This window comes from Osmerus eperlanus, chromosome 3 (assembly GCF_963692335.1).
Source record: "Osmerus eperlanus chromosome 3, fOsmEpe2.1, whole genome shotgun sequence".
NCBI lineage: Eukaryota > Metazoa > Chordata > Actinopteri > Osmeriformes > Osmeridae > Osmerus > Osmerus eperlanus.
Genome location: NC_085020.1, coordinates 8,797,809 through 8,820,089, shown reverse-complemented (window position 1 = coordinate 8,820,089; position 22,281 = coordinate 8,797,809). Strand labels below are relative to the sequence as shown.

The window sequence follows — 22,281 nt, the reverse complement described above, 5'->3', positions numbered from 1 at the left end:
TTGTGACCATATTGCCCACATGAGATCGATTATTATGATCAGTCAACAAATAAAATAAGGTTTTATTTAGATTCCGTGGGATCGGGAATTTGTTCAGGAGGTATTGGCTACAATGGAAATAATTCCTCACACAAATCTCAGGCAGATAGAATACGTGTATACCTACTCACATTTAGCTAATCGTAATCTGATGATAAATAAATGCCGATCGATTGGTTCCGATCTTTTTCTCTAGTCTCCGTCCTTATCTATTCGCTCTCTTCTTTACCTTGGTGTAGGCGCGTGCTGCTATGTAATCAATGAGCGCATTGTTGCACCCGGTGCATCCGGGTGTCAGTGTTTAGTTGGCACACCTATGTTTGACTCCAGGGAGGGTAGGACTTACCCCTTTGTGATTGGTAAAGACAGAAGATTATGTATCGTTACCAATGGTAAAACGCTGTTTTAGTTGAACTGTGGTTCGCTAAAGTGTAAATCAAACCCGAAAGACAGTTTATATCATCTGGCTCAAGCAGTTCAGTGACAATGTTTTGTTAAGTTAATGAATAGCTTCAAACCTTTTTCACCTTGCTGAAGGTGAGTATCTGTTAAACAGTGTCTAGCACTAGGGTCATGTTTCTTGTTTTATGTTTGATGCATGTGGTCCAGTTGTGATAAGTCACAAATGACCCAGTGGAGGAGGTCACGTTATGCTGGACTGTCCACAGACCACACATGGAGGATGGGATGGAACTCCTAAAGGCTGCGGAGGCTGAGATCCAAACTCCCCATGTCCAGGATCTCTTCCATGAGGACGCACAGGTTTATTTTGTTTTCGTCCTTTTGGATGGTACTTCCTAATGATTTGCGATCCAGAATGCACCTACAAAATGATTTACATGTTGCACTTCAGACATTGTTATTTTATTGTTGTACAATGTGTGGGCTTATACCGCTTGGGGTAAAAGTGTCTGATAAATAAATAAAATTTCAAATCGAATGAGGAAAAAAAAAGAATAAACGCGCCAAAAATTCCTCTGTTGATGTGAAACGAGGAGTGTCAGATCATCAGATTTGAGAAAGTATCTGAGATACCGATGTTCACAGTTAATACAATGGCACTATGTTTCACTCGGATCCACAGCGGTCCCAGCGGCACTCTCAACCATGGTGGAGGGTGAAGCTTTTCGTTTGGGAGCCAGTCCTCTTCGGTACCTGGGATGGAGTCTTTACAACCTGTATGATCAACATATTTGGTGTGGTGCTGTTCTTACGAACTGGCTGGCTAGTGGTGAGCTTCACTATCCAAGCGTCCATATGCAGTGTGTAGTCGTCTGAACTATGATGTGTCCATGTGCAGGTGACTCCTCTGTACGTTGCCTGGCTTCTCTTAAATATGTTTTGTGTGTTTGGCTTTTTCCCTCACAGGGAAACACGGGTGTGTGGCTTGGTATGCTCCTGGTGTCTGTGGTGGTTCTTGTTGCCCTGGTGACTGTGATGTCTGGTGTAGGTGTTTGTGAGCGCTGCGCAGTAGGCAGTGGGGGAGTGTACTCCATGATCTCTACTACCCTGGGGGGCAGAACCGGAGGGACAGTGGGCCTGCTCTATGTGTTCGGCCAGGTGAGTTAGATTATCAATAAATGCATCGTTCTCTCTCTCTCTCTCTCTCTCTCTCTCTCTCTCTCTCTCTCTCTCTCTCTCTCTCTCTCTCTCTCTCTCTCTCATTACACATCAATTTGTGTGTGACTCTAATCCATGTTTGATCCCAGTGTGTGGCTGGGGCCATGTACATCACAGGCTTCTCCGAGTCCATCGCCGAGCTGCTGACCCTGCAGAGTGAGTGGGTGGTGCGGGGCATCTCGGTCTCCGTCCTGCTGGCTCTGCTAGGGATCAACCTGGCGGGGGTCAAGTGGATCGTCCGCCTGCAGCTGCTGCTACTTGCCGTGCTGGCCATCTCCACGCTGGACTTTGTAATCGGGACCTTCACCCACCTTGATCCAGGTGTGTGCTTGAGAGACTTAAAAGATTTGTGAATTCTATGTTGTGCCTTTTTTATTCAAACCACAGCAGTTACTGTAAATGTCAATGGACTGCTTTCTCCAGTAGATGTCACTGTGCCATAGGCTAATATGTCTTTCATTTCATCGTGCTGTTTTCCACAGATTTCCTTGGTTTGGTAATGCATAGGTGTATAATTGACTCAATTTTGAAGACTAATTTATACTAAGGCTCTGAACAAGTCTTTTAGTGCTCTTTAAATGTAACTGTGTTTGCCTTCAATCTATGTATGTTGGAACACATTTTTGGTGTACTGGATACATTTAACACAAGTTAACAGTTTTTACAACACAAAAACTGTACTGGAATGGTGAGATACTTAACTAAACATATTCTTAAATTACAGAGGAATGACCCTCAAAGTTCCCCTCAACAAAGACAAGTCTTTGTTACAAATGTTTTTTTCCCTGATGCAGCCAGAATGTATTATTTCTATGGTCGTCAGGAAGTTGATCCCAGCTCTTCCTGTTCTCACTGATTATCAACTTCCTATCCAGTAGGAAGAGCAGTGCTCCAGAAGGGCTGTGCCTTTCTCCTGACAAACCACAAGGAACGCTTGCAAAATGAACAAAACGGAGGAGGCTGACTCGGAAAGCTGATATCCAAGTGGCTATGCCTCACACTCTCTCTGTAAATCTATTTTCTCTTCTCTATATCTTTCTCTTCTCTATATCTCTCTCTATCTCTAAATCTATCTCTCTCACACACACACATACACACACACACTTCAGGCTGCTCCTCCTCACCACTACCTCTCTTTCCTACAGACACACAGACACACACACACACACACACACAAACCTTACAGCTGGCAAAGCCCGGTGTTTTGCGGGTTCGAAATAAGGAGCCCGTGGATTGCACCAGGTTTTTCAAATTAAGAGCTGCTGTGCCGAGGTGACCTCATGGCTGGCCGGACGCCACCGGGTCCCCGAGCCCAGCCTGCCTGGGCGCCGTGCTGCTCCGCCGTACGCCCTGGTTACCTGCCAGCAGCGGCGGGAACCAGGAGCTGCCGTGCAGATGTGTTTATGATAACGCTTTTAATCAGACTGCGAAGGCCAGCTGGATCACATACTGCACTTAAGGGTAGAAGCTTGACTTTGGAGTGGGATGGGTATGACGGTGTCTGAGTTACGTCCCAAATATCTCTGTCTTGCCGTGTTATTCGTTTTCTTTGAAACGTCACCACGTGGTAACACAGTGGAGGTTTGGGGAGGACTTAACCCTTGTGTTATCTTCGGGTCATTCTGACCCATCAGTCATTGTGACCCACCGTCGTATTGCTACAAATTTACTGCATACAAAGACAAAGTGAAGCATTTTCTTTTAACAGCTAGGCTGTCTCAGACCCCCCACATTGCAAAGGTTAAAAGAAAATTATTTTAATTTGTTTTTGTATTGGGTAAAATTGGGTAAACACAACGATGGTTCGTTATGAACCTTTGGGTCATGTGACCCGAAGGCAGCACGAGGGTTAAGGGTGCGATTACATTTCGTGAGTCCTCATTTGATTTGTAGAGGAATCTGTCTTCCCTCCCCATTCTCTGGTAACTCTTTGGTGATTTATTCGGACTTATTCTGACAAGTCTTTCCTGTAATAGTGTGGTCTCAGGTAGAGCAGGATATAATCTGTTATGGAGATTTCAAACATGAGGTGCATTCAAATATTTTATATTGGTGTTGCGTTCTCTGTAGTGCGTTTCTTCAGTTTTATCACAAGGACTTTAAGGTTGTGTGTTGGAGATAATCTTGTAATCTTAAAGGTTCTGTGTGGTGTTCAGCACGCCTCTCATTGACACTGATTTTGAGATCATGCAGGAAGCCGTCATTAAACTTCACGGCCTGGGGTTTGGGGTGTTAACCGGACTCACCCACATTTTTGGACAATGACAGAGAGAAAAGACCGGAACCAGATCTGAGGCTGTCTCTGGTGACCTCCACGTTATCCCACCCTGTGGTGCTAGTGGAGGTCAGATCACTTCCTTTGTCAGTGTTAAGTGTAAAGCTTCCAGATCCTTCCATGGAAGAAAGAGGCCTGCAGAGGTGACTTTTGAGCGGTGTGTGTAGACCCGTTCTGTCTAGTTACTCCTACTTCCTTCTGTCCCACTCTCTCATCCCTGTTTACTGGTCCAAACAGGGCGGTCACTTAGAGAGAGAAAGTGGTTGGTGATGAATGATAGATATTGACACTGTGATACAGTGTAAGATATTGACACCATATCTGTTTTCAGGTCGTTTTTTGTTGTTGTCCCTTGGTCAGAGTGGGGAAGGGGATTAATGGAGGTGAAGCTGGGCCCCACCTTAACTGGTGTTGGAGCTGGATGTTATATTAAGGGTGGGAAGCCTTGGGCAGGGGCCCACTGTGGCCACTTTATTATTGTTTGGATAAAGGGTGGTCTCACTGGGTCACATGACTTTAGATTATCCTATAGTCCTAACTTAACTCTGTAGACCTTGAACTCTACACATTTCTTCGGTACAACGAACGTACCCCGTACAGTATGTTTATCTAGAGCTTTAATTCTGCACAGTATTTGTCTCAGATCGGTCTGTGGAAAATGGGACAACAGCAGTGTGTTGTGGAACACTGTGGCAATTAAAAACAAGATAATGGGAAAACATGGGCATCTCTCATTCACTCATTCTCTCTCTTTCTCTCCTCGTCAGACACCACAAACACAGACAGGCCTCTGCAGTCTGTCTCCCCTTTTCTTTCTGTTCTTTTTTCACTCAGACTTGGAAGCGGCTGAGCTTCTGAAAAGGGTGGTGACTTCCTTTTGGATAAACATGTCATTAATCTAGAAGAATGCATTCTTTCCCATCGCAAGATAACCAAGAGGGAAATGGTTCATGTTCTGACATAGGCGGGCCCGTCAGATTTGACCCTTTGGATTAAACCCATATCCCCAGCAGCACAGAACAGTCTCCCTGCACGCCTTCCAAACCCTCTGACCTCTGCTGAGGAATGGACCGCCAGCAGTACAACTAAGTCCCTGAGAAATACATAAACCATTGCGTTAAGCGTATCTATTATCATATCTGTTGGTTGTACTGGATATAAGTCCTAGCTGGACTGTCCATCATGCGCTCTCCTAGCTTCTGTGTCATGTTCAGTGATGCCGTATGAGACCTGAAACCCTCATGGTGACGGTTCCAACACCATGTCCTGCAGGAATCTTCAGAACCTCTGGGTGTGAACTAATCAGTGTTGTCCAGCACCAGGGTAACATCTCCCAGCGCCTGTTTGGAGAGAAAACATCGGAGGCCTCCAGTGTTTGTCTGTGAACACACCCGTGGTCCGGTTCAGAGTCCGGCCAGCCCACTCTCCCCCAGCCAGACCCACAGAGCTGTAGCACTATTGAACTTGGCAAGTGTTCCCGAGGAGCAGGCCAAGGCCCCTCTGATTGCATGCATCGAGGCGGATGCGGCGGCTGAACAGTTACATAAGGGGCTGTGGCTGTCAGGGTGGACTGTGGTGGGCATCGCAGCAGGCTCCATACTGTGACTGTAGGCCCGTCTGTCTGAAGGGCTCTGAATGTCTCACTGTTCAGATTTGAGGGGGGCATTTTCGGGGTGTCAATTGACAGTCGGTATGATACACAACATTGAATTTGACGCCTGAGTGTTTGTGTGTGTGTGTGTTGCCTCAGAGCATGGTTTCGTCGGGTACTCTGAGGAACTGCTGCGGAGCAACAGCCTGCCAGACTACACCGCAGGAGAAGGCTTCTTCACCGTGTTTGGCGTCTTCTTCCCCGCGGCCACAGGTCAGCTGACCCTTCCCCTGCAAGCTTAGCTGTACTTTCAAATGTTCTCTCACTTCGCCAAAAGCATGATATCATCTACCTTAACATGCATCCCCCTGCTCACTGTGAGAAGGTTGCACAAAGGACAGCCATGATTAGCCTGAAGGGAAGTAGTTGCAGTGCACCGTTTTTAATGGACTCCTTGGACTTAATAATTCCATTAGGGTTGTGAGTGGACGCCTCTGTGACTGACGGCTCTTAACAGCTCCCGGCCTGCTGTTCCGGTGTGTTCTGTACCATAGGTGTGATGGCGGGCTTCAACATGAGCGCTGATCTACAGAGACCTGAGCATAATATCCCAGTGGGAACACTGGCAGCCGTCTTCACATCGTACATAACCTGCTAACCCTACATTTTAAAACATACACCCCCCCCTATACCCCCTATCTGCTGTATATGCACACTCTGAATACACCATCCACCTGGTGCTGTTACATCATACTGCTATTAAATGTGAGGCGTGTGTTTGTGTCTAGAGATATCTCCTAATGTTGTGGCTTACAGTACATTGTTGGGGTCCACAGGTGGTTCCTGTATCTGGTCTTTGTGTTTCTGCTTGGAGCCATCTGCACCAGAGAAGCGCTTCGCTACGACTTCTTAATAGCGGAAAAGGTAAACTCTTTCCATCGCCAGTTGCAAAGTGCGGTGTCCTCATTTCACAGGGCTTTTCCCACACACAGGAGTTCCCCTGAATGTGGTTACTTTCCTTTCTGACCGAGAGCTGCAGTGTTCATCATTTAGTTTCATGCAGGTCACACACAGTACCACTTCAAGACTACTGATGTTTTTTCCACATCATAACACTACTTCCAATGAGAGAGGATCGCTTGTTTTACATTACAAAGCCCATCTGTTGTCATGTGTCCCTTTCCAAAGTAACACGATGTTCATTTGTGCAGCTGCCATGAATGAGAAATAAAACTCCTCTCCAGCTGAGGTCATACCCTCTGCCCCCATACACACACATACACACACACACACACACACACACACACACACACACACACACACACACACACACACACACAGCTGTCCTTCATACCCTCCTTGGAGGGAGGGCAGGGGCACTGAGGGTTTGAGTTTACTCTCTGGACAGAGGATGCATTTCAGCTGTCTGAAGCCATACTGGGTGGGCCCACTGTATGCCAATAGAAGGTCTGCCTGACACCAAATTACTCAACCTTGATGTACTAACTACTGTACAGTATCAGTAACATAGTACTGCGTGAACAACAGTGAAGACATTACTTTTGAAATCCTTCAGTAATTAGTTATTTTGGAGTTCCTTTCAAGCTATTGTATTGCACATTTGCTCTAGTTTTGTCTCAACCTATTTTCCTAAGAGTGGGCTGAGCGGAACTGAGCTGGGTGGAGCCCTCTAAACTCTCCTTTCCCATGTTTGTTTTGTTCCTAGGTCTCCTTGGTGGGTTTCCTGTTCCTGCTGGGCCTCTACATCTCCTCCCTGGCTTCCTGCATGGGCGGCCTGTACGGAGCACCCAGGATCCTCCAGGTTATTGCCCAGGAGAGGGTCATCCCTGCCCTGGCCTTCCTGGGACAAGGGGTGAGGGAAGGTGGACATGGGTAGAATGAGTCTAGAACACAGTAGTCGTTCTTGAATTTGTGGTGATGGAAAACGACTAGCTCTCTAACCGTCTGTAATTAGCCATAGGCTTTTCCCCAACACCTAATTTGTATAATTTGCCACAACCATGCGCACTCCACAGATTACTGAACAGTAGTTCTTAGTGTCTTACTCCCCTTTACTTTTCACTAATCAGAGCTAACACATACTGTTTTTTCTCCCTCATAAATGGAAACTTTATGTAACCATGTAACAATCTGTCTGGCTTGGCCGGGGGGTGTGGTGGGGTAGACTCAATGGGAAATGGTGAGAAAAGAGCCTAATTATAGAGCCACAGAGTGAGGACTCCACAGAGCAGAGGAGACGAGAGAGAGGCCTCGGAACCCTCCGAGTTCAAATCAACGAGTGAAAACACTGCACACTCGCATCCTGACCCCCCACAACCCCCCCCCCCCCTTCCTCGCTGGGACCCACACGCCCTACTGCACTCTCTGACCTCCCTCTGCAGGCTGGCCCTAGACATCTCGCCCCCGAATCAAAGCCCTTGGAACAAACGCAGGAAGGGAGGCTTGGGCTGGGCCAGGTTGTTGTGGAGCTCTGCCAGCTTGGAGGGACCGGCAGCAGTTCAGAGCTGTGCTCGGCCAACACCGTGACGGCCATTTTTAAACGCCCTTTTGGCCTTCGTTGAGTTCAGCTCCTCAAATGAATTTGCGATACTTTCCGTTATTTTAGGGATTTGTGTGTGTGCTTGGGAAATCTTACTTCAAACGCTCCCTCCCTGTCTATGTCTCTGCCCTAATTCCTGACTGTAATACAGAAAGGCCCTAACAAGACCCCGGTGGCGGCCATCTGTCTAACCAGCCTACTGACCATGGCCTTCATCTTTATTGGCCAAGTCAACATCTTGGCGTCCATTGTCACCATCAACTTCATGCTCACCTACAGCTTCATAGACTATTCCTACTTCAGCATGGTCATGACCTACGACCTCCAAGCCAAGGAGAGAAGCCCTGGCTTGGCCAAAACGAACAGTCTCTCCCCCCTCAAACAGATCAACAAACCCCTGCTCGAGGTCACCCACCCAGGCTACGGGACAGAGGGGGGCAGGGGGAGCCGAGGCAAGGGAACCCTGCTGGAGTTCACTCGAGACATGGACCAGATCTTCCCCCTCCCTACTGAAAGGCCTGTAGAGTCTGAGAATGGGACTTTGAACGGAGAGCCGAGGGGGAAGAGCAAGAGAACAAAGGCTGCTGCCAAGCAGATGTTGATGGATAGTTTTGGCCTCGATCTGGACAGCAAGACTTCCCCGGATGAGAGAAGGGAGAAGATGGACCCGGCTCTGCTGCCCAGGGAGGACGGAGCTCCCCAGGGAAGCCTGGGAGAGCCTTCGGGGCCGGACATCGCAGAGAAGAGACGTGTCAAAAGAAGTCCCAGTCAGAGTTCCGAGGAGCCAGATCATCCGCCTGGTCTGTACAGTCAGATCCATACCACTCGTGAGCCCTTCCCCACTGTTTCACAATTACATCAATACATTTACATTGTTTTCTAATTCTATCAAGAGGCGGGGGGGTTTTCCTTGATACATTGTCCAACTTTGTTACTCTCCCAAATATGCAGCTGCCAGGGCTGAGCCAGAATGCCAGGGGTCAGAGATCAAACCTATGCCTGATTCATTCTATGCCAAGTTCTGCAACCATTGGGTTGCTTTGATCGGTGTAAGTTACAAGCAGTAGCACAATCTGTACGCTTTTATAACTTTGGTTTATGATGATATCCTTTTAATTATGAAGTGTGTTGTTTTGTTTCTGATGGCTGACACTGTGTTTCCCTTGTGCAGGCATTGTGCTCCGTGGTGATTATGTTTGTTATCCAGTGGGAGTACGCCTTGGCAAACATAATAGTTGCTCTGATTCTCTTTCTCTCTGATTCTCTTTCTCTACATTGGGAAAACAAGCCCTGGACTCCCCATAGGTGTATATCTGGTCAAATCTCTCACTTATCATATTTATCAGTGTGTGTGTGTGTGTGTGTATACACAATGTTTTATATAATACTGTAGTGATAATTTATTTGAGACAAGTGTATGGTTTCAATTATTCTTTTCCCATTTTTATTGATGGGCTCAGCCATGTTATAAACTCCCAGTCAGAACTCTCAGGGCTCTGGAGCCCTCAGCTCAGTCAGTCTCTGAGCTCCACAGCTGTTCTGTCAGATGTTTAGAATAGCTAAGTAGCAGATTCTGCAACTGTGTGTTATACAGTGCATGCTCTGCATGCTTGGCACATCAGAATCTTGACTCACAGCCTCTGCGTCCGAGCTACTTGTCACACAGGTGCTGTGGTCAGTGACACAGCATTCCTATTTGTATGTTCACATTGTGCACTATGCCATACTTCTTAACCCCCTTTTAAGCAGAAATGCATCTACGCACACACAACTCTAAATATACGTGAGTTTAGATGTACCGCATGGAACAGTCATATCGTAACTGTTGAGGTGGTTTCCTGTGACGCTATGACATGCTACATTGTGATCTTATGTTGTGGTTGGCATGACTCCTTGTGCTTATCGTGGGTGTTTGTGTGTGTGTGTTTTTCCCAACAGGAGTTGCAGCTCGCTTCAGCCTCTTTACATGGCTCAGGTCCACCCTCAATCACATTGGCAGGTAAGTAACTATCCAATCACACAATGACTCAAAGTTGACCTTCAGTTCAGACCCAAATCTGTATAGTCATTGTACATGTTCAGGTAATATTTGAAGCACATTCCTGCAGTCTGGATATAGTAGCGAAATCCCTAAGCATGACCTGCCTTACCATGAGCACCATGTGCCTTGAAAAGGTCATCTGACCACCGTGGAGCTGGTTCCACGAGGTAGACTCATTGAGCTGGTGGGTTGTGGAGATAGTTGCCTTTCTTTTTTGCATAGTTACTTTGTGGTCTGTGGTGAAGTCATGTGGATTAGAAAGCAGTCCCCAAAGAGGAAGAATCCTGCATGCTTGCTCTCTGTTTGTACGGTGGCCTACTTTGTGAAATCACTGTCACATTCAAATTTGTGACCCGGTCACAGATTTCTAACCACTTTGCAAGTTTATTACCATTTGTAGTACAGGAACTTTGGAATTATTTGGCCCTGCTCCTCTTGACAATTCCCAATTGGCCTATCCAAACCTCTAATAAATATTCTAAACTGGTAACAATAATGCCTAATTCATCAGCTACTTAACAACAATATGCTGTATATGGCGTGTGTGTGTGTAATAAGATTGTTTTTAATTTTATAATACTGAATAATTCACAATAATTAATTCAACTGAGAATAACCTGAGCTAAGAATAACAACTAGCAAGCTAACAATATGTACATAAGAGGAGGATGGTGCTGGCAGTTGAGTGAGACGGAGCTCTCTCTTCTCTTGATCCAGGGGTGAGCCACGTCCCCGCGACCAGATTGTGGTGACACCGTCTCTGTCTGGCGTTGGCATGGAAACCAAGCAGTTGACAGAGGAGAACAGGGATTTTGCTTCCAGGGACCGTTACCACCAGTCTTCCTTTATGGATCCTGGTAGGATGGTGCACCCACAGCTCAAGTGACGGACTCCCTTGTAGCACAGACATCATGGTCACAAAACCTAGGATCAAATGCTGATTATCTAGAGCTGAGCTGGTTCCTGTGGGAGAGATGTTTCATGGACCAAATTAGAAAGGCATTTACTTATATTCTATAGCATTTGCCAAAGTGATACTTATTTATTGTATTCATATATGCATGGTTTATACATGATTAAAAAAAATGCATGTTTAAACAAGATATTATTTATTTTATTCAATTTCACCTTTTCCGGGTAGTGCTATTTAAACCTAAAGGCCTTGCACCTCTTCACTCTATGCATGGGTCTTAATTGTATCCTGTTTCACCTGTGTGGCCAATTGTTACCTTCTAACTTTTAGCTGAGGCATGTAGGAAACTTAAAACACGTCTTGAATAAACAAAACTATCATATTCGATTGCTTTGTAAAATAATCAGTGCGAGCAGTCTGACCAGGCAGTCTCTGCAATGGGCTGTGTGGGCTTCTTTCTGAATAACGGAATTGGGTGGAAACTACTATCGCTTGGGATGTGTGGGAGGAGCCAGGCGCCTTGAATGTGATAACAGGCTTCTGTTTCTAGCTCGCTTTGCCGACTCAAAACGTATTACCCGCCATCGTCCTCAGTGGGTATGGCTCAACCGAATGATTTACAATAATAAGTTTCAACTGAGACCCCGTTTCCGATGGTGGACTTGGTCGATTTACCCCGCATGATTTGGGATATACTAGCGACCCTCTTCAGGACTTCATCATGGAAACGTGTTTCTTAAATATCGTACTCCGTCTCTTTATGGTGGTCGTGGCAGGACCTCAAAATGCATGGACTTACACTAAAAGCAGCGATATGGACGGGACGGTGGTGACGGAAGGGCACTTTTCAATCAACTTTTCCAACTCGAAAGAAGTAACGGCACTGCCAAAGATTGTTTTTAGTACCGGAACAGATTTTAGGGAATTAATAACTACAAGAGGTCTTCAACGGACTGATGAGCCACAAACACAGAGAAAGTTAGGTAAGGTAAAGTGCTGATGGATAAAGGATGTGTTGGTCGTAATAAATTTGGACGCACAGTTTGCAAATGGGGCACTTAACAATATACCATTAAATAGCCTACCTCTGTCATTCGAAGAGATTTTTAACTTGTATCCTGTACGCATATAATTATCTAAAATACTTGGGAGGTGAAGACTTAATAAAGGTGAAATGAGTTGGGTAAACTCAACCTTCAAAATGACTTCGGGTTGCAGCACTACTACAACGGAATTGCTGTACATTAATAGTATGAAAGTGAAATTTATCATGGCAAGTATTTCAATTTAGTAAATCACACACTTGACTGTCCATAAACCATTCTAATCTTTTCATCTCAGTGACAGCAAGAGTCTTATGTTATGCCTCAACTTGAATGAATGAAAGAGATATGCACCAATACGTTGTAGAATGTGCTACTTCAAATGAGATATTTGAGCCATAGAATGGTCACATTACTGAAGAGCATGAAGTCAATCTAGTGCAGAACAACACACTATTCTGAGAGACACAGAAGTATTGTTGGTTTTGCAACACAGAAAATAAACCAAATATGATGGCGATGACCAATACTGCATTATAGTCTGCATTTAATCAAAGGCCTGTGGAGAGACCGAGAGCTTGGCCTATTTTCCCATTCCTTTCTCGACGGGCTGTTGTCTTGATGAACTCTTCCCTCCATTTGTTGCTGTGTTCCAGCCAGAATGTTGTCCCACCACGCAGAGCAACACATCCTCTTCCCTGCCAGGGTTGTTACCCAGCCCCCTACAGCAGCAAGGTGTTAGGAGGGCTGGTGGAACTTTAGTCAGCCTGTAGTTTCTCTCAAGTGCTAGGTGGGAACTGTCCTAATGGCCATGCTTACATGAGCGCCACACACAGACAGTTGGGCTGTTAACAGCCAAGAGCCTCCTCTGAAATTGAATGTAAAACAAATGCAGTGTCTATTGTCTAGGGAGTCAGGTGGCTGAGCGGTTAGGTAAGCGGGCTAGTAATCTGAATGTTGCCAGTTCGATTCCCGGCCGTGCCAAATGACGTTGTGTCCTTGGGCAAGGCACTTCACCCTACTTGCCTCGGGGGAGAATGTCCCTGTACTTACTGTAAGTCGCTCTGGATAAGAGCGTCTGCTAAATGTAAATGTATTGTTGTTTTTGATGACAGTATTGTGAAAATGGACTTAAAGTAGGCACCATTCAGATTTTGTGATGAAATCTTAGTTATTGTAATTTACAAAGTTGAGAAAACAGGAAAAAGTTGCTGAATTAACATTAATGGGGATGAAATATTTTTTTAAATTATGATTTATACTGCTTTAGAAGACTCTACAAAGTGCTGTACAAAAAGTGTAAGAGACTTTCGCACAGTATATACAGCTGTTGTATACTTGCAAACTCAGCAAACTCAGTAAATCAAATTCTGTGTCTGGCAAACAATTCAGGATCATATTATAATCACCACGTGAACTCCATGCCTGCAGTGACAGTATTTGAACACAGGCTTCTGCTTGATAAGCTTTAGGAAGGAAACGGCTAATTCCCTGAGGAGAGAGTCACCTCCATATTTAGGGCCCAGGCCTTTTGTTAGGGTAGACATGCTTGGCTGCCAATTGTTCTCCACCCAGAATCATTACATCCGCAGCAACTTCTGACAACAACTCACTCTCTCGCTCGCTCTCTCTCTCTCTCTCTCCCTCTCTTGCTCGCTCTTTCTCTCTCTGCATGTGGTGTGAGACAAGAGAGTGTGGGTGCTCTCTGGTGGTAGGATAGGCCCACTGCAGATTGTGCGAAATGTCAAATGTAAAAATACTGCAGTCGTGCTGCAACTCAAATACTGTAAATATTCAGCAAAGTAATGAAACAAAGTGGTACCCGATTATTCAGTGAAAATAATCTCTGAAACCCTTGTTTCCAAAGGCACCGATCAGAACATGCACATCTCGTTAAAGACCGACAGCTGGACACCAGAAGAAAGCATGATCCTCTCCACTGAGCCTCTGAGCTCCACTGTGATGGGGACCACTGAAGCCACCACACAGTGGGAGGACCAGACCCCAGACACACTCACTGACACCTACACTGCCCTCCCAGGGAGATCCAGGGCGGTGACACAGGAACAGATGCCCCAGGACAACCCAGACACGGCACTCATGTTGGGGGACTCCACAGAGATGAGGACTGTGGGTCTGTCTGCCCACACTGACAATGATGAGGTGAAGACAAGGATGAGGACTGTGGGTCTGTCTGCCCACACTGACAATGATGAGGTGAAGACAAGGATGAGGACTGTGGGTCTGTCTGCCCACACTGACAATGATGAGGTGAAGACAAGGATGAGGACTGTGGGTCTAAATGTCAACACTGACAATGAGGAGGTGAAGACAAGGATGAGGACTGTGGGTCTAAATGTCCACACAGACAATGATGAGGTGAGGACTGTGGGTCTATCTGCCCACACAGACAATGATGAGGTGAAGACAAGGATGAGGACTGTGGGTCTATCTGTCCAAACAGACAATGATGAGGTGAGGACTGTGGGTCTAAATGTCCACACAGACAATGATGAGGTGAGGACAGAGATGAGGACTGTGGGTCTAAATGTCCACACAGACAATGATGAGTTGAGGACAGACGAGAGGACTGTCGGCCTGTATGTCCGCACAGCCAGTGATGAGGTGAGGACCGTGGGTCTACCTGTCCACACAGAAAGCACCTACATCTCTTCCACCATCACTCGGGCCGGGGAGAGGACCCTGCTCTCTGTCACCTCCAACAGCACCTCCACCTATACAGAAGATTCAAACCCCTCGCAGTCTTCCTCCTGGGGGCTCATAGCCGGGGTCACAGGGTCCCGGGACCATGCCGACACCAAGGCTGATGGTCTGGACTCTACTTCCCAGTCCCACGACCCTGCTAACTCCTCATCTGAGACCGAGGGGCCTGGCCTCTCCCCAGCTACAGTCCCCCTGACAGGGCCTCCTAGCACCACTGAGCAAAACACCACTTCCTCTGAGGAGGACTCGCCCAACTCCACCCCCCCTCTCGACGTGCTCGACAACAACACCAGGTGGCAGAAAGACTCGACAGACCCCGGCCACTCTTCAGGAGGCGGGACCACCCCAGCAGAGGATGAGGTGTCTTCGTCCTCATCCCCCCCTGCCCCTTCGACAGAGGATGGACCCACCAACACCACCCAGCTGGGTGGGAGTTCCTCCAGCAGCATCGGGACCTCCACACACTCTTCCACAGGGTATCTCGGCACCCAGAGCCAGGGCAGGACAGAAGGGATGACCTCCCAGGCGGCCGGGGTTGAGGAGACAACCAGGCTGGGTCTGACCACCACACCACCCAGGGGCAGAGACGTCGTCACCTCAGTGGATGACTCGCTGTCCAGGTTCTTGTCTGGTCAGCCCCCCTTCACCTCAGACACCCCCAGGCTAGGACTGGCCACTGAGGCCCAGGCCACTACTCCCAGCGCCTCCACACACAGGACCCAGGTCACGGAGGTGGATGAGGAAACCCATAGGGCCACGGCTGCTGCCGAAACCACCCCGACCCCACCTCTGGTCACCACCTGGACAGTCGAGCCCCCTAGTAGCAGCACCCATTTGGAGGCCCACACCCAGCGCACCACCCCCTCCACAACCACTGACTCTAGCCTGGGCCAGCAGGCGTCGGCCTCCACCTCCCAGCACCAAGGCGGCAGTGGAACCCAGACGCAGACTCAGACCCAGAGGCCCTCCACAGGGGAGTCTCCAACAGACACCACCCTGAGGCACCTGGAGACCACCACCGCCACTCCAGACAACCACACCACCCACAGCCACCATACCACAGCCTTTAGCATCAGGACCACCCCCACCAGAAGCACGCTAGCACTCACCACGAGCACAAGCAGGGACACCGAAAGGGGCACCACGGAGGTGGGGGTCACCACCGCTCGGATGGACGTCAGGTCGACACCCACAGCAGGTCAGTGGACTGTGGGATCCGTTTACAATGGGATGACAAATGTCTGCGTCTTCCTGTTGTATGTCAGGATAGATTATTTCGTGTAGGTGGTTCCACGTTCTGCTCCATGAACATTCATGTAAATGAACATGGACCTGTAAACAAACGGATTAAATCATCTGAAAAGTATCAGCTCAACCGGGCTACACTAACACAGTTCGGGGGTATGGTATTGTATTTATGTGTATGGTAATCGAGCCTGTTCGGTCGATGGGGCTGACTTGTGGTTCCCCTCCAGGCAGAGCATGTTCTCCTAACCCCTGTGTGAATGGAGGGATGTGTGTGACCCACGGTCAGACCGACTTCACATGCCACTGTCTGCAAGCGTGGAGTGGACCGACCTGCGGTGATGGTAAGCTCGGGTTACACCAGGAACATGAACCATGGGGATCCACTTTGGATTTTGACTGCATTTCAATAACCCATTTACATTTCAGGTAATGTGTGTACACTGTGCCCCTCTGTGTGTGTGTGTGTCTGTGTGTGGCTGTGTGTGTGTTTGGTCCAGATGTAGACGAATGCCAGAATGACCCGTGCCCCCTGGTCTCCAGGTGTGTGAACACCCGGGGCTCCTTCAGCTGTGAGTGTCCCCTGGGGCTGGACCTGGAGGACGGACGCACCTGCACCAGGGGTGAGTATACACGGCTGCCACCCCAACCCGGGGTCGCTGGTACGAGTGGCCACATCAAGGACACGCTGTCCGCCCTAGCCTGGCCTGCTAAGCTGAACCGAGCCGCCAATGGTCACGGTCTCCTGACTGAAGTCAGTCTGGCCAATCGCAATCAGTTGGATCGAGAATTCTGCAGCTGTCATTTAGCTGAACCTCGGGCCCTTTTGTCCTTCCGCAGCCAAGACATTCCTGGGGACGTTCCGTGTCAACAACCCCCGCTTTGACCCCCTGCTCTCCAGGAGCACCACCCTGCATGAGATCCAGAGAGAGATCCTCCAGCTGGTAGGCTAGGATGTCCACAGATGTTGTGTTTCGTTGAACGTTCTGGAGGAATGCACAGCCAGGAGAGCGGTGTCGCAACGTGCAGGACGTGACGACCCCCTTTTGCTCCTGCTTTTTTCTCCTTCTAGCTCAATGCCTCGCTGTCTACACTGCCCGGTTACAGCCGCTCCACTCTACGTAAAAGGTACATTTGCAGTTCCCCTCACAAACTAAAACCCTGTTCGCTGTTTTCACACGCAAGACCCTTTAGCCATGTGCTGATCTCAAGCCATCTTCAGGAGACACCATGCCGTCGCTGTGTGCTCTCTGCCTGGCCTCACCCTCCCTGCTGTCTTGTTCCAGAGAGGAGGACGGCCTGCGCATCTCCGCTGTCAACATGTTCTCCGCCTCCACGGAGGTCACCAGCTCCCAGGTCTACCACAGCATCCAGACGACCCTCAGTAACTGTAGCTCCGCCTCCTCCCACTGCCAACTGGTCCTCCACCATCAGCTGTCCTATCACGGTACACCTCCCCTCACCCACGGTTGTAGATCATACACATTCTCAGGCTGCAAAAGTAATGTCATGTGACCATGAGTTCCCATAAACTCCCTTTCTAAATGAATCCACGATTCCATATGAAGCCAGACGACTTCACCAAGTGAAGGAAAAACATGCAATTTCACCATTCTGCTTCCCTGATGTGAATTGTGGTTCATTCTAAAGCCCGGCTCCCTGACCTCAACTCGTTCTGTTTGACAGAGGAGAGTCTGTGTCTGGCCCAGAAGGTTCCGTGTGACACGGAGCGCTCCGACTGCTCCGACTCTAGTGGGACGGCGTACTGCCGCTGCCGACCTGGCTACTTTAAACTCAACCCCGGAGACATGTCCTGTATAGGTAAGAGCTTGGAGCTTGGGATTAGAGGCCTGGGGGTCAGAGGTTAGAAGTCACGACATGGGAGTTCCTACACAGATTTCGGATGTATGATGATGATCGATCGCTAATTGTTACAGAATGTGGCGATGGCAGCAAACTGGAAAATGGCACGTGTGTCCGGTAAGCATTGAGAATGGTTCCCCATCCGTGTCTGTGCCAGTCACGAAGGCAAAATACACTCAGTGCTATATCGTGATTGGTACTAAAGCACCACTTTGTGTCTGATTGTTTGGGACTTTCAGGTGCACATTTGGATTTGGAGGATTTAACTGTGGGAACTGTAAGTGGAGCCTTATATATCATCAACCTATCAAATGATAACGGCGATTTCCTGAATTTTCCTGTTTCGGCTGTGTTTAATGGTAAATGGACTGCATTTATATAGCGATTTTCTACCTTAGCGGCACTCAAAGCGCTTTACAATGTTTGCCTCTCATTCACCCTTTCATACTCTCACTCACACATAACGACGGCAGCGAGCTACCATGCAAGGCGCCGACCTGCCCATCGGGAGCAACTTGGGGTTCAGAGTCTTGCTCAAGGATACTTCGGCACATGGCCTGGGAGGAGTCGGGGGTCGAACCGCCAACCTTGCGATTAACAGACAACCCTCTCTACCCCCTGAGCCACAGCCGTTTAATGGCCTGGGCTGCATTTCCCGAAAGCGTCGTAAGCCTAAGTTGATCGTAGAATCCATCGTATGACGAATCTTAGTTTTACGGGCCGTTCCCAAAGACACCGTAGCTAAAGTGTCTCTTGAAAATTCGTAGCTCTTGAAAGCGCATAGATTAGCCTACTCCTTACGAGCATGTTTGGGAAACGCGTGTAAGAAATATCGATGGTTTCATTATTTTGCCTGATCGTTGCTACAATCCATCTTTATCGGGAAACGCAGCCCTGGTTGTTTCATAAGCCTTTCAGGAACCGTGTGTTTTTCTTGTGTTTGTAGTTTACAAGCTGATTGCTGTGGTCGTTTCTCCAGCGGGGGGAGCTCTACTCCTCATTCTCATCATTGCTCTCATTGTCACCTGCTGCAAGTAAGTGTACAGGGACAGGCAAAACCAACCGTGGTTTGACAACCACGTCGTAACAATAACATCACAACTTCTCATCTTGTCACAGGAAAGACAAGAACGACATAAACAAGATTATCTTCAAGAGTGGAGATTTCCAGATGTCTCCCTACGCCGAGTTTCCCAAGAGCAACCCGAGAGTGTCCATGGAGTGGGGCCGCGAGGCCATCGAGATGCAGGAGAACGGCAGCACCAAGAATCTGCTGCAGATGACCGATATATACTACTCAGTAAGTACTGGGGCGATGCATAGTCCAATCATCACCGCTACTCTTAGTAAGCCCATTCAGTCACCATTGGTTGTTGTAGACATTTGACTAGAACAAGGACACATACACAACACATACTTTCTCTCTCTCTCTTGCTCTCTTGCTCTCTCTTGCCCCCCCCCCCCCCCCCGCTCTCTCCCCCTCACCACATGCTCTGGCTCACCCCTCGCTCGTGCCTTTCAGCCCGCTCTGCGTAACTCGGACCTGGAGAGGAACGGCCTGTACCCTTTCTCTGGTTTGCCCGGCTCCCGCCACTCCTGTATCTATCCTGCTCAGTGGAATCCCTCCTTCATTAGTGATGACTCACGACGGAGAGATTACTTCTAGCTCACTCCGCCCCCCCTCCCCCCCACACACCATCTGCCTTCAGCCAGTCACTCCCAGGCCTACATGCGTGAATGGAGGGAACCATTTGCATCGGTCTTTCATGAACATTTGCATTGTCTGTCCAGGTGGGCAGTCGACTGAGTGTCTGTCTGGTCGTTTGTTTGTGAAAGCGAAGCGTGCACGTTTGGATTGTGTGCATGCGCGTGCGTGTGTCAGTTTCTGTCTGGTCTGTTGATAACTATTTGCCACTGATGTGATTTGTACATAGATGAAATGTCTTAATATTTTACATTTTGTTCAAATGAAGATTCAAAGCCTGTGAGTAAAGTCCAGTAAATTGTTGAAGGATTGTTCACCAGGTAATTGTTAAAATATGACAGAAGAGTTGTGTTAATTTATTCTGTGTGTTGGAATCTTTGGTATGTATGGTGAAGGTTAATGTAGACATAGACGTCACTCAAAGCCTGTGTGTGTGAATTCATTACACTATCAGTGCCATGTAACTGATTTGATTGATTGCTTGTATGTAAACATGTACTGTTTAGTCTGCGATTTTAGTTAAGATTATACTTTTATGTAATTAATTTCTTCCTTCGTATATGAATGGTGTATTCATTCTGGCGTTTTAGTCGGAAATGTTATATTTAAATAAAGTCTTGCACTGCAGTTTGTTCTGATTCAGTCTGTATGAAGAAAACTGAAAGCAAATCCTCTGAATGAATGACCAATACAGGCAGTTTATGGTTCGCCTGTGCACTAAATCGTGAGAAGTCACGCAAAAAAAACATTCTGAATGTGGTAGAATTACTATGTTGTAGTGCATTATACCACTTGGCTACAGAAACTTGAAACCAATTCCCTCTCATTTGTTTAGTACAGGCACAGTTTAAGGCCAGTGCTGATCCTATTAGGTTTCAGGGTCACATTCAGATAATTTACATGTCCAATGTAAATTGTCTACAAAATAATGTTTTTTTCTGTAGTTCCACAGTACATAAAGCATATGTATCTGGCACAACAGCAAGCATATCAGTCAAACCACTGCAAGAATAACTTCTAACTTTTTAGAAATGGGAACCTTATCAATGAGTACCTTGTCATTTTCTGTAATCAACTGGCCTCTCTGTGTTTGCAACATAATTGCCAATTTTTTCTTCGCCTTCTGCATTATCTGTCGACCCAGCAACATTGATGGACCCAAACAGCCGGTGAAGATATTGCTTGAATCATTGGTCTGTTGCAACACAGTGTACCTGCTCTTTCTTATAGGATTTAAGTTTGTTGACCATGATGATGGGATGCTCCTCTACGTTACCTTGGGGATTTTGTACTACACTGTGTCAACAAGCATGTCAACTTCTGTGTGGCTGGCTTTCTTTTATTTCACCCAGATAGTTCCTGTCAAGATGGCATTCTTCATCTGGGCGAAGAAGAACATTACATCAATCATCTACGCGGCCCTGGTTTTCGATAGGCTGTTCTTTTTGTTTGTATTAACTTTATTGTTACTCTTGTCTTACGATATTCCAGTCCTTGGACTTGGTCTACCGACTACAACGTCACACTGAGCAATGTGACAGATGATGAAAATGGGAGCCGAAATAGCAGAAGCACATTGATGAATGTATACGCTGCGTGCATAATTCTGGAATGTATCTACACCTTCTTCAGTCTGTGTGTGATGATGGGGTCCTGCTTCACCACAGCTTGCTACCTGCAAAGAAACATCAGAAGCATGTCAGCAGCCGGCTGTCTCTTCTCTCCTCGACTGGACAGTCAGATTCGAGTCACTATCACAGGCATCCTGCAGGGGGTGCTCTTCTTGCTCTGCCACGTTTATATATTAATTTCGTACTACACCAATATGTTTACCAATGTATTCATTGATCTCTTCATTTCCTACACAGTCATTTCGATCTACGTGACAGGCACTACTATAAACCTTGGGGTTGGCCAGACTCTCTTTCGACAAAGGCCTGTTTATGTTTGTTCAAAGATGCGCAAGTTAATGACGATGTGAGTAGGTCTTGGTGGGTACTGTTTTTGTGGACCGACCGACTGACCGACCGAGAGAGCAATAGAGCTTGGTCGCAGCTGAAAATGCAATGTAGACGTGCTGCTTATATGTATACAAAAAAAATATTGGAGAACTCACTATAAGATGGTGTGAATTAAACGGTCTAAAATAGCCTTCACCCCTGTAGTAGCCTAGACCTTACTCCATGAGATTGATGAGCCACCATATACTGAATTATGTAAGAAGCTGAGAGGTATAAGGTAGGCCCTATCAAATATTATCTATATGTTCATAAACACACACACACATCCTCTGCCAAAATTATATATCTTCATCCAAAATGTCCCCACTGTAACTCTGGGTCGACATCTACACAGTCATCTCATTCTAAATGACAACTACAATGAACCTTGGGGTTGGTCAGACACTCAACAGAGGGCTGTTTTTATTTTTGCTCAAAGCTGAGAAATATTTTGAAGACGTTATGACAGACTACCAGCAAGTAGGTTTCACGATCACACTCTTATTTGACAAATCAAGAATATGGACGAATCAATTCACTTTGTGTTACGCTTGTGTACATCTTATGCGCTGATATGCATAGTTGTGGTATAGGCCTACCTGCATAGCAGATCTTTTCTGCATGTGTGAAATTCTGTCATTGCACTGCCCTGTGAACACAGA

At 47.2% G+C, this 22,281-nt stretch overlaps 3 protein-coding genes across 15 annotated transcripts; all 3 read left to right on the top strand.

Moving 5' to 3' along the window:
- Positions 1-308: 308 nt before the first annotated feature.
- On the top strand, positions 309-11,375 carry slc12a8 (solute carrier family 12 member 8). Its single transcript, XM_062457023.1, is given in 15 exon segments — positions 309-576; positions 708-801; positions 1,124-1,270; positions 1,408-1,599; positions 1,749-1,980; positions 5,685-5,798; positions 6,080-6,167; positions 6,362-6,449; positions 7,252-7,398; positions 8,237-8,912; positions 9,037-9,134; positions 9,257-9,334; positions 9,336-9,390; positions 10,024-10,084; positions 10,844-11,375. Coding segments are annotated over 14 exon segments (2,232 nt in total). The 5' UTR covers positions 309-576; positions 708-714; the 3' UTR covers positions 11,013-11,375.
- Positions 11,376-11,584: 209 nt separating this feature from the next.
- Positions 11,585-20,250, top strand: heg1 (heart development protein with EGF-like domains 1). Of its 13 annotated transcripts, none has more exons than XM_062457020.1 (15): positions 11,587-12,022; positions 13,950-14,353; positions 14,462-14,503; positions 14,612-16,004; positions 16,282-16,395; positions 16,552-16,674; positions 16,892-16,995; positions 17,124-17,179; positions 17,338-17,498; positions 17,738-17,872; positions 17,989-18,031; positions 18,154-18,191; positions 18,861-18,948; positions 19,034-19,214; positions 19,437-20,250. In XM_062457020.1, the coding sequence occupies exons 1-15, from the start codon at positions 11,761-11,763 to the stop codon at positions 19,578-19,580; spliced, it is 3,288 nt and encodes a 1,095-aa protein (XP_062313004.1). In that variant the 5' UTR covers positions 11,587-11,760; the 3' UTR covers positions 19,581-20,250. The 13 variants fall into 13 exon arrangements, 12 of the variants coding, with proteins under 12 accessions (XP_062313006.1, XP_062313004.1, XP_062313003.1 ...); XM_062457019.1 differs by having other exon boundaries at positions 14,558-16,004; XM_062457017.1 differs by lacking the exon at positions 14,462-14,503 and adding an exon at positions 14,504-14,557 and having other exon boundaries at positions 13,950-14,461; positions 14,654-16,004.
- A 301-nt stretch (positions 20,251-20,551) lies between these two features.
- On the top strand, positions 20,552-22,031 carry LOC134016987 (uncharacterized). Its single transcript, XM_062456234.1, has 2 exons — positions 20,552-21,122; positions 21,287-22,031. Exons 1-2 carry the CDS (start codon positions 20,651-20,653, stop codon positions 21,598-21,600), a joined length of 786 nt encoding a protein of 261 aa, XP_062312218.1. The 5' UTR covers positions 20,552-20,650; the 3' UTR covers positions 21,601-22,031.
- Positions 22,032-22,281: the final 250 nt, after the last annotated feature.

Excerpts from the sequence above, each read along its gene's own strand:
- LOC134016987 (XM_062456234.1), top strand. The coding sequence starts at position 20,651 with ATGGGAACCTTATCAATGAGTACCTTGTCATTTTCTGTAATCAACTGG. Across the intron at positions 21,123-21,286 it reads TATTCCAGTCCTTGGACTTG|CTTGCTACCTGCAAAGAAAC; the intron begins GTCTACCGACTA and ends GCTTCACCACAG.
- heg1 (XM_062457009.1), top strand. The coding sequence starts at position 11,761 with ATGGAAACGTGTTTCTTAAATATCGTACTCCGTCTCTTTATGGTGGTC. Across the intron at positions 16,005-16,281 it reads CAGGTCGACACCCACAGCAG|GCAGAGCATGTTCTCCTAAC; the intron begins GTCAGTGGACTG and ends GTTCCCCTCCAG. Across the intron at positions 19,215-19,436 it reads TGACCGATATATACTACTCA|CCCGCTCTGCGTAACTCGGA; the intron begins GTAAGTACTGGG and ends CGTGCCTTTCAG.